Genomic DNA, 12,205 nt, shown 5'->3' on the forward strand with positions numbered 1-12,205 from the left:
GACCAAGTTAGACCGTCAAGTCCTCGGATTCTGCCCAGATATAGTCTAATGTACGACCAAGTTAGACCAGATTCTGCTCAGTGACAGTCTAATGTGCGACCAAGTTAGACCGTCAAGTCCTCGGATTCTGCTCAGATACAGTCTAATGTACGACCAAGTTAGACCAGGTTCTGCTCAGTGACAGTCTAATGTACGACAAAGTTAGACCGTCAAGTCCTCAGAGGCCACTCAAATACTGTCTAATGTACGACCAAGTTAGACCTTCAAGTCCTCAGAGGCCACTCAAATACAGTCTAATGTACGACCAAGTTAGACCTTCAAGTCCAGTCATCAAAAACAGTCTAATGTACGACCAAGTTAGACCTTCAAGTCAGATTCTGCGAATACAGTCTAATGTACGACCAAGTTAGACCTTCAAGACCTCAAATACAGTCTAATGTACGACCAAGTTAGACCTTCAAGTCAGATTCTGCTCAGTGACAGTCTAATGTACGACCAAGTTAGACCGTCAAGTCCTCGGATTCTGCCCAGATACAGTCTAATGTGCGACCAAGTTAGACCAGATTCTGCTCAGTGACAGTCTAATGTACGACCAAGTTAGACCGTCAAGTCCTCGGATTCGGCCCAGATACAGTCTAATGTACGACCAAGTTAGACCAGATTCTGCTCACATACAGTCTAATGTACGACCCAGTTAGACCTTCATCTGCTCAGATGCTACCTAGTGACAGGTACATTTCTGAATTGTAGTCTAGCGTACGACTACCCCCTTTTATCATCAAATTCAGCCTAATGGACGGCTCATTCTGCTCAGATACGGTTTAATGTACGATCAAGTTAGACCTTCATCTCCTCATATGATACCTAGTGACAGATACGGTTTAATATACGGTTTAATGCACGACCCAGTTAGACCTTCATCTCCTCAGATGCTACCTAGGGTACGGTACATTTCTGAAGCATAGTCTAGCATACGACTACCCCCCTTTTATCATCAGACACAGCCTAACGGACGACTCATCCTGCGACTCCAATACGGTCTAGCATAAGACCCATTTGGGTCTTCAACTCAGACACGATCTGGCATACGATTCGGTCTGATCTTCTATCCCTAGTGAAATCACCCGCTTAATGGAGGTTTCGTTCTGCAACTCAGAAACGATCTAGCATACGATCCATTCTGATTTTTCATCCTCAGCAAAGTCATCCGCCTAACGAACAGCCCACTCTGGTATTCAGATACGGTCTAGCATATGATCCATTCTGATCCCTTATCCCCCAGCAGCATATAACACACTCTGACTCGGTACGACATCCATGTCTTCAGATATCGTCTGATGAACGACGCACTCTGAGGTTCTCATCATCAAATTCCCTGGATGGCATCTTTAAGCCCATCTCCATCAAGACTAGCTCCTGATTGACAAGCGTAAATTTTTGGGCATTTTAGTGTTCAATAATCTTCCACCTCCAGACCACGAATGGTGCACATACCATTCTACTCTCTCGGTTCAAGAATATTGAACAGGGGCAGCTGTCATACCCCAAAATTTGCCCATTAATATTTCAAGACATTTTTCAGGGCACTCCGACTCATTTTTATGACACTGATCTTAAAGGAACGAAGGCCCGGCTCACGAATGACCCAAACTGGCCTGTTCGCTACACGCTCGCCTAGTGATAACATGAAATTACATCATATTTTAGGACTTAATTCAATTAAATTTTATCATTATTTATTTCAGTTCACTTTATGTTGTTAGATATTACGCGGTATTTTCTTCTTATTTGTTTCAGGTGGCTTATTTGGAAGCACAAGTAAAAATGGAGGAAAAGAGGTGCAAAAAGGAGAGAAAGCGAACCAAATAGCAAAGCCCAGCCCAAAGCGCAAGACACAAATGCTGTGCTTGTGACGGACGTCACAGAGGGCGTGACGAGCGTCACGCAAAACAGCCTTGTGACGGACGTCACACATGGTGTGACGAGCGTCACACCACTACCCTACTTTTTGGGCGCAAGTAACGCCTCAGAGACTTGAAGAGACGTTGAGGAGTGTTGGGCCCTATATCCACGCCATGCAATTAGCCACGTTGAAGACTTTTCGGCAGCAGGCAGTTACTTAATGACACCAATATAAATAGCCACTTTGAAAACCTAAAGTGCCCGGAGGCTTTTCCACATTTTTCCTTTGCCGTTTTCGCTTTTGCATATTTTCTTTTCCATCAGCTTAGGCATTGTTTTCCTACGAGTTCTACACTATTTCCCTTGCAATTTCCTATTTCCTTTTTCGCATTTAGTTAATTCTTTTCGCACAATAGTTTCTACAACGGATACTATTGTGTACCTTTTTACCGGATCTAACCTTACGTTAGGATCTAGTTTATTTCCTTCGTTTTAATTTGTTGTTTAGTTGAAGAATCCAAGAACAAATCCTACCGGCTTGTGGTGGAGTGTTCAAGACTACTGTTTAACTTATTCCGAGTAACCCTAAAGGAAACCCTGAAGGAAAAGCCGGCGGCACCGCTCAATTCGATCCGATCGGCTAATTCAAGGTTGCAATTCAATTGCAAACAGGTTTGCGTTACTATCGCCGCTTTATGTTCCGAATTCACATGTGATACCATAATTGAATTCATAAATATATTTGAGGTTTTGCATGTGGACTTAAGTATGCCTGGATACCTTGAATTGTTGTAATGGATGCCGTTGTTTTTTCGCTCTGTTTTGATCTTTGCCCATCTGACCTATTTTATTATAACCATGCTCTGTTTACCTGATACTATTACTGCTTTGGTGCAACTCTTGATTGCATCCTGATTGGTATTCTAACCCGTTTGCTGAATTTTGTAAAGGCTCACATATCCCAGGAAAAGAGTGCTGTTTAGGCCTTCCATTTTATTTGTGGGATACCCTTATGAAGATCCACCCTAAATTGCTTAATTAATTTTAATGTATTAATTTTAATGTATTAATTTTAATGTATTAATTTTAATGTAGAGATTCATCCTAATCACCTAATTGACTTTAAAATATGACCTTTAAATATGTGATCTTGGACCTCTCTTGTGCCTTACGATATTACGGTATTACGGTCATGTCCCGCGAATGTGGGGATACACTTAGCAAAGACCCTTCGATTAAATCATCATAGTCCCTCGAATGTTGCCTTTGTCCCTCGATGACCCTTCGGTGTAGCCTACGGTTAAATGATGATCGTCCCTTCGAATGCTAAGGTATCCTTACAACTGTTGCCTTCAATGACCTATCGATGACCCTACGATGACCCTTTTAACATCCAAAGGGTAAAATTACTTACTTCTCAATAGTAAGGACGGTTTTACCCTCATAAGGATAGGAAACGTTCATAACGACCTTAGGAAGGTATAACTCTCAATTACTGGATCATAACCTAAAATATTTTCAACACCTCACACTTTACACTTTACAAATCTTAGAAAACCACCACTTGGTATACATTCATACTAGAATCATTACCGAGTTATATTTTTCTAAACAACTTTCAAAACTAAACGAGATAACCACTTTGTATACATTCATACGAGAATCATTACAAAGTTAAACTCTCTTTTCGAAACAATTTTAAACAATTCACCAACACTTTTCAGACAAAAATATAAGTGATCCAGCAATTAAGAGCCCATGGATAACCATGGATACAAAGGGTGCTAATACCTTCCCTTTGTATAATGTACCTCCCGAACCCAAAATCTATTGAGGTCTTTCCTGTTCTTTTCCACCTTTCCTTATTGGATAAAAGAAAAGTCGGTGGCGACTCTTGCTATCCGCGACATTGCGATAAAAAGCAAAATACCCCAAGTCAGTTCACCGTATGACAATGGTGTATATTTTAGAATATTTCAAAGATGCATCTCCCGATCAGTTGACATTTTGATTTAAAACAAGGTGTGTCTGGAGATGCATCTCCGGAATCTGAGGGACAATTTCGATTTTTCATAGAGTGTGTTTCCATCCCATAGGGTGCCATAAGAAATTCCCCAAATTTTTATACCATACCCCTTCATTTATCCCTCCACCCCTACAAATTATAATTTTGGACAAAAATACCCCTGTATAAATACCTAGACTTCAAATAAAGTTCAATTTTTTTTCTTTATTTTATTTCAGAGAAAGCGAGATCACTTGAAAATCAGAAAACACAAACAAAACATATTTGATTCAAAAACACACCGAAGAACATGACACGGTTCACTATTTTTTTACACTGAAAATCTTACAAGTAAGTTTTTTGATGTGAATAAGAAAAATGTTACACACCATATAACCTGGCATGTAGTTCTAGTTCATATATATATGCTAACCGTATAACTCTTAACAATGTTATCCGATTCTTAAAATTATATGTCAGAAAACTTAGACCAAGGTTATCTGGTTCATGTTTTTTTCCGGGAGAACTTGAATCAAAGTTATCCGGTTCTTATTTGTAATTTTCATTGATTTGTTTTGTTATTTTAAGTGTCGCGCATGAGAGACCGGGACAAGTGCATTATTCAACCAAAGGATGAATGACGACAACCTCGAGAGGTGATGGATGAAGAAGAACATATGATATTCGCACCTGAGCCTCGTCCACTGCAGCCACAATTTCCTGGAGGGCCATGCGATACGTCTTTTCAAGCAAGGTATCAAGATCATGTTGCTCGCAATTTATGGTACGACGAAGTAAGATAATCTCTCTCATTTTTTAAGTTGAATCATTTTTATTTTTAATTACTTATATTTAAAGCATATACTATAAATTATTTTTAAGAGAGAAATTCGAAGAAAGAATTAAAGATTGTTGCACATGGTAGTAAATTGATAGGATGGGTTCCACAAAGTCTCCCACCGCTGATAGAGAGATAATTGTCTGATTCTAGTCTATCCTCTCTACAGAAAATCAGTTTGTTGAGGATAAACCAAAATTTAGTATCATCATTTGTATAAAGATGAAAAAGAATTACAAGTGCGAGTAGCGCGAGGAAGTCCCAGATTGGTTGGGAATATGAAGACTTGAGTATTTATAAGTGGGATAATCCACACACCTATCATCTTACGATTTTGGGTGAGTATATGGTGCGTCTCTCACAAATGTGTATTGCTCTCAAATAAAAACCCCCAAAATAAAATGCTTCCTCGTGTTAACCCTCACGAATTAGCCCCAACATCTTCTTCTTATCCGTATTTTGTAGTAGATCCCAACACAAATTCTAACATACACCAAAAACTATATGCCACCATAAAATTATTACCATCTATGCTCACTCTTTTATTATTAACTTTACTCTTTAGCTATTATGTCTCTCTCTCCCATATCCTATCATTTTCAACCAACATTGTTAATTCATTATTTATACCAATTAATCCCTTCAATTTTAAGGGCAAAAAAAGAAAACTCTTATTTTTATTACTCTCCTCGATTCTCACAAGTTACAACCTATAAATCACTCTCATAAATATATAGACTAGACACAGACACCATATATATATATATATATATATATATATATATATATATATATATATATATATATATATATATATATATATATATATATATATATATATATTCTTTCTGTTTCATAATGAGTGATTTATTTAAAATAAAAAAATATCATAAAATAAATGATCCATTTCAATTTTTAATATATTTTTTCAATTTTATCCTCTAATTAATATTACTTTTATCATCTCCAATACATGATAAAAATATTTTTGTAAAAATATTATTCCTTTTTTTAATTATTCTTTTTTCTTGAATTGTATGAGACGGAGGGTGTACTTGTTTTTTTTTCTAGTAGTTAAAAACAAGGTTATACAATATAAATTCACAATCAACCAATCAATTCTTACCTAACTTTTTGTTTGGGCACTAATTCTTACCATACATTTAATCACATGAAATCACGTGGCATTGCAATTCTTGTTATCTCTGTTCACACAGCTCCATGGCTCTTTCATCTGCTCACAATCTTACTCTTTATCTTCACAGTAACAAAACCCCTTTGGCTTTTCAATCTCAAATCAGACCTTCGTCAAAACCAAACATAAATTGCTTACAATTGCTTCAATTCCCATCTATTCGGTGTTCCTCAAGCTCCAACAACAAAACCAGCAGCGTCAACCTCAGAACTTGCAAGAACTGCAAAACCCAATTCGACCCTTCCCTCAATCACCCTCTTGCTTGTCGATTTCATACTGCCCATTATGGAGGTACCCCACTTATTTTCTTATCTGTTCATGTATTATCCATGTTAAAGTTGCCATCTTGATCAGCAGCAATATTTTGATACATAAAACTAGGTTTCTATGGTATAATGTAGTTAGTTTCAAGGAAATGATGAAAGTCAAGTATGTTTAGTGCTGTGGTATACCTAAGATATTGTTAGACAGGCATGACATGAGGGTGGTTTTGTTTGTTCTTATAAGAACCTTTTCTGTTTCGACGAATTGCACCTAGACCTATTGATAAGACATATAGAGATATTGATAAGAACCTTAACAGTTATGCTATATATCACAAACCTTTTGTTGTGAATTTTCACGAAGCATGTTTAGGTTCAAAACGAAGTTTGAAACTTCAACTGAGTTTGGCAGAAAACAGGATGGATAACTGTACAACATAGCCAGTCACGAATGAGAGTTTCTCAATCCACCCATCTGTATGTTAAATTCAGCCGAAATACACTACTAGTATGGAGTAGATTGAGAAATTCTCGTCATAAATATTGCTCGTAACGCATATGTGATGATTATTGTGCAACATTTAGCATTTTTTCTTTGATAAATTCTTTCATTGCTGTCCAATAATTTACATTGTTACAAATTTGTGAATTTTGATATCAATGATTTTAATTTGCATTACTTTTTAGATATATTAAGTTGGCAATGATTGCATTTCATTCAATTTTCCTCAACCGCAGGAGAAACTAAGAGAAAGTTTGAGAGTGTCTATGAAGGGGGAACCATGAACACTCCTGGCTCTGGAAAAGTTCTTCAGTATTGGCATTGTTGCGGATCTGAAGATCCATTTGATCTCGGTTGCACAGCTTCTCCTCACTCCTCATATGATGACTGATTTAGATGCCATGAATCTGTGATTCACTTTCTCTGTTGACGATTCTTTTTTCTAAATACAGTTTCTGAACTCTTGTAAAAAATCATTGATTCATTAGTTTCTGAAAATATAGCTTCTTCATGCAAACAACCGCACAGTCCGAATGCTCCATTGCCAGAGACATGACATTGTGAAAAATGCTCTATAAATTTGAGACTAAACTAATATTAATGAAACTATTAAAGTGACGCGTATTATGAGGGTATGCCCGAAAAATAAGAAGATTAAATTTTCACCAATTTCTTATGAGAATATTTTGGATTCTGGACTAAAGTCGATATTCCATTTTCGAGGTATTGTCTGATTTAAATATTGCGTGATACTTCAAGAACTAGTTGAACCTTAATTGAACAAATTGTTGTTTTGGTGGTAGTTGAAGACAAAGGCCAAATAAAAGCTTGAAGTTTGGTATATGAAGGAAGGTTTCATCATAACATTTGGACCACCATTCATTTAATTGAAAGAAACCTTTTTTCTATATTCCAATGCCAATATTCATAGGCAACCCCAAGATTCATATATACTTTTTTTTTTTATAGTTAATACTTGTATTTGAATTTCAAATTAATAAACAGTATACCTTTCTTGAGTATGTAGAATTAAAGTTCCTTTCTTCTGTTACCTTTTTCAAACCTACAACCTTAGGCAAACATAGAAAATGTTTCCTAGTGCTCAAAGTTTTGATACTAGTTTGGTTTTGTTGATTGATGTTTTTTTCATTTGAAATGGATGATCAAAATGAGTCAAATTCTCCTAATACATTGGTACAGTGTCGAATATGTCACGACGAAGACGAGGACTTAAACATGGATACACCTTGTTCTTGTTCTGGCACATTGCAGTATGCACATAGAATATGTGTGCAAAGATGGTGCAATGAGAAAGGCGATACTACTTGCGAGATTTGCCTACAGGTTTGCACTTTTGTTGCTATTGTCTTATTCTACATGTAATCGTTAATTTCACCATATAAGTTATTCAAATTTTGTTGATTGTGTTGTTAAAATGCAGCAACTTAAAGGCTATACTGCTCCTCCACAAGCTCCTCTATTCCACTATAGGTATTTAAGTGTTTATTCTTTAGTTAAAATTTCCTTTTCTATGATGGATCAAATGATGATAGAAGTTTGTTGATTATCTTTCAGGGGAAACTGGGAAATTCCAAGAATCGGTCTTAATAATCATCCGTTCTTAGCATTGTTTCCTGCTAATCATGAGTTTCTAGACTTTGACTTCGAATATTCAACTCCCTCTAGAAGGAGCCGTTTGTTCATTCGCATTGTTGCCATCATTGTAATTTCCATTGTTCAAGCTTTTCAAGTTTTACTATTGAATCAATGCAACTTCACTTTACAATACGGTTGTTTTCATATCTGTCTATTGCAGTTTATCGTTCTGCTGATTTTGCGTCATACGCTTCCAATCATATTTATACTCGACGGAGTAGAAGAGTCTTCTTTGACAGTGCTTACGGTAAGATGATAAAACTTTAGAACCTTTTGGATTAGTTCGAAACGAAATTTGATTTCTTAAATGTATTGCATCAGTTGCTAATGTGGGGAGTCACTGGAATAACTGTACCAGTGTATATAATGGTAAAAGCTTTTCAACAACTTCAAAACCAGGTTATTAACCAACTCAATATTTTTGTTCTTAAACATTTGTATCAAGTTATCTCTTACAAAATCTATAGCATTGAACATTTGGTTTTTGCTCTATCTTTCTGCACAGGATCATAGTCCCCTTATGCAATTGCAATCACATGATGAAAGAAACATGAGGCAGTCTCAGTTGCGAGTCATTCATATTCAGTGATTTTATGGTTTACAACAGATGAAGAAATGGACACGAGGAAAGACATATATAGCAGATGCATATCTAAATCGATGAGGAAATTGATGTAAAAATGGGATATGGCAGAAGCATACATAAATTGATTAGGAAATTTATGTAGTTCATGTTTGAAAAAGTGAATCAACATAACTAGATGTTATTGTACATAATGATAAGTTTGTTCTTGTTGAAATATAAGCTCTATAGCAAATCATCCTTTCATGTAGTTCTGTCTACCATTGGTTTAGGAATTGGTTTAGATGAACACAAACATATCAAACATATAGGGTTTAGGGTTTATTCCGTGGAGACTTTGACACTAACAACTTCAAAGTAAGAAATAAATGATTCTAAAAATGTCTTTAGTTTTCGGAGATACATCTTCGGACGCACAAAAATGTCGGTTAACGTTAACATATTATGGAGATGCATCTCCAAAACATTTTGGAGATTAAATCGCGTCAGACTCTTCTCCTTCCTCATTTCACATTACTCAAACTTCAACTCTAATTTCTTTTTTATACCAAGTCAAATTCCATTCAACAAGACTAAAGGGAACATCAATCTTTATCTGTAACATCATCCATCTTCATCAAAAACATCAATTCTTGTATGTTTTTTTAGTTTTTTATAAATGTTTGAGTTTTGGTGTAAATGAGTAAAAATCAATGATTATGGTTAGAAATGAGTAGAAATCACATTTAAGATTTAACCATAGTGTATTAGTTGTTTGTTGACTGAAATTGATGATCAAAACAAAAAAAGTTATCTTCATTGTGGTACATTACGCCATTGGCGCGACCTCTGAGTTATAAAAAATTTCGGAGATGCATCTCCGAAATTTTTCAACGGTTTAACTTTCCAGTAACCGGAGATGCGTCTCCGTAATTTTTCAGCGGTTTAGTTTTCCAAAAATTGGAGATGCATCTCTGAAAATTTCTCAGTTTTTTTCTTTCTTACTTGTGTTGTTTTCCTGCACTAATGGTCTGCCTTACTTTAACTTTCAGGCATAATGACTGATAAATATCATAGATTGAGGCATGACAGGGTTGCTCAGCACGCATCCGTTCAGTGGGACAAACGTCAGCAGGTTCCGTATGCTCCTGGTCCCTCTGGTCAGGCAGAGCCGTCTACTTTTGAGGCTCATGCTTCTCCTCATGTCACTTCATCTTCTTCTTTCCGTAGCAGACAAGATTCACTATCTGACACATCACTTCCCCCATCCTCCCACAAGCATTAGGTTTCACCAGTGCCACCTCCTAATGTAGATGATGATGATCCACTCCCACCTCCTACTGTTGATGATGTTGATCCACTCCCACCTCCTACTGATGCAACTGTTGATCCAGTGTCACATCCGGAGGGTGAGGCTGCTGCGATGCTGAGCCAAAGGCTTTTGGAGGTGGTCCAGTTGGTTTTTCCTTACTACCTTTGTATCCAGACCATACTGTCATACATATCTGGGATGGAGAGGTAGCATTAGTTGGATTATTTATTTATTTTTAAGCTAATTTTAGTTTCTGACATTGATTATTTTTGAAAATTTTCAGGAGCGTGATCCGCAGAAGTTTCTTAACCACAAAAGGAAGATTGTTGCATTACCTCAGCCGAATGAGGAATTGTTTCAGTCGGTTTTGTCCTTATATGGCCTGAAGGACTTGTACATGACATGTTATACTACGGTCAACCACGGGATACTTAATGCATTCATGGAGAGATGACACTCAAAGACCTCATCGTTTCACCTCCCGTGTGGTGAGATGTCTATCACACTCGACGATGTCTCGTGTTTGCTACATCTTCCGTTTAGGGGTAGATTCCTAGATCATGAAAGGATGACCAAATACAAGACACTTGAGATGATGGTAGAGTATCTATGGGATGATCTAGGTTTATATACATGAAAAAGGTATATGAGGATGCGCTCCTGAGTGCAGAGCAGGCTAATGGTGATGATGAGTAGATGGCGCTCCACAAATCGTATACATTGGAGCATATACACTTTATTTGGTTAGCATTATGATTTTTATGGACAAGAGTGTCACCTATACAGACGCCGTCTACCTACGTTACTTTGTGAATTTAGAGCGGATTCATGAGTACAACTGAGGGGCGGTTTGTCTGGTCTACCTGTATTCGAAGCTGAGAGAGGGTTGTATGTGGAAGACGAAGTAAGTCACAGGCAGTGTCACACTACTAACGATAATAATTATTGGTCTTTGAATGTTTCTTTGTCATTTTTATTTCTTCTTTACAAAGCCATTACTGATGATTCCTGTGTTCCAAACTTTTCATTTCAGGGTTGAATCCTCCAGCACTTCCCGTGCATCTCTGGTTGGGGGAGTGTACCTAATTACACCGAGGTTATGCCGCATGCTACTACTTTTATGCCGCTTAGAGGAAACCAAGAAACCAAGCCTTATAGAAACTATCTTGAGCGTTTGGTTGATAAGGAAATGCAGTTTAACAACTATGTTGATCACCGCGAGACACAACCATTTGACGAGATAGTGTTATACTCTAGATGGTTGGCATGCGGATCGTGTCTCATTTCTTATCATCTACCCGAGCGCGTCATGCAGCAGTTCGGCTATACTCAGACCATCCCAGACACCCTGATGTCTCTGCTCCTCCTGCCTTGACACGTATATAGATAAATGACGTGTTTGATTATTATAAGAGTCATCTGGTATAGGAGGAGGCGCGAGATACCATAGCTGAGAGCGACTGGAGCTATGTCAAAGGGTACATAAGATGGTTCTTTAGGTGTCACATCCGTACATGATGCAGGCTGCTCCAGGAGACCCGCCGAGACCAGATCATCAGGAGATACTAGAGGATAAGCAGACACAACTAGATCATGTTGAGAATGTCTTGCTTAGGTGTCGCATAGTGGAGGTTGCGCATGCAGACATTGACAGAGGTATCTTCCTTGATTGGTCTGATGTGAGGCACGAGGGGCATTGATGTACCGGAGACAACATCGAGGTACTGGTGGGTAGGGGTGGCAAACAGGCATGCCTGACCCGTTTAGGCCCGCCCCGCAAAAGCCCACAAAAAAACGGGGCGGGGCGGGGCGACCATAGTTAAGGATGCGGGCCTAAAACTTAGACTCGCCCCCGCAAAAAAGTGAGGGCGGGGCGGGAAAGCCCGCGGGCACTACACTCTTTAAGCCTAAAAATGCAAAAATTTATGTAAATACGCGTGCCCACAAAAGCCCGCGAAAAAAATGGGGCG

At 37.8% G+C, this 12,205-nt stretch overlaps 2 protein-coding genes across 3 annotated transcripts; both read left to right on the top strand.

Moving 5' to 3' along the window:
* The first annotated feature begins 5,894 nt into the window (after window positions 1-5,894).
* On the top strand, window positions 5,895-7,225 carry LOC127126809 (uncharacterized). The gene is made up of 2 exons (XM_051055807.1): window positions 5,895-6,231; window positions 6,942-7,225. The coding sequence occupies exons 1-2, from the start codon at window positions 5,967-5,969 to the stop codon at window positions 7,094-7,096; spliced, it is 420 nt and encodes a 139-aa protein (XP_050911764.1). The 5' UTR covers window positions 5,895-5,966; the 3' UTR covers window positions 7,097-7,225.
* On the top strand, window positions 7,226-9,285 carry LOC127126808 (uncharacterized). 2 transcript variants are annotated; one of them, XM_051055805.1, is made up of 7 exons: window positions 7,227-7,428; window positions 7,906-8,049; window positions 8,147-8,196; window positions 8,281-8,428; window positions 8,522-8,608; window positions 8,683-8,760; window positions 8,867-9,285. In XM_051055805.1, exons 2-7 carry the CDS (start codon window positions 7,942-7,944, stop codon window positions 8,948-8,950), a joined length of 555 nt encoding a protein of 184 aa, XP_050911762.1. In that variant the 5' UTR covers window positions 7,227-7,428; window positions 7,906-7,941; the 3' UTR covers window positions 8,951-9,285. The 2 variants fall into 2 exon arrangements, with proteins under 2 accessions (XP_050911761.1, XP_050911762.1); XM_051055804.1 differs by having other exon boundaries at window positions 7,226-8,049; window positions 8,867-9,284.
* Window positions 9,286-12,205: the final 2,920 nt, after the last annotated feature.

The sequence above is a fragment of the Lathyrus oleraceus genome, chromosome 3 (assembly GCF_024323335.1).
Source record: "Lathyrus oleraceus cultivar Zhongwan6 chromosome 3, CAAS_Psat_ZW6_1.0, whole genome shotgun sequence".
NCBI classification, from domain to species: Eukaryota; Viridiplantae; Streptophyta; class Magnoliopsida; order Fabales; family Fabaceae; genus Lathyrus; species Lathyrus oleraceus.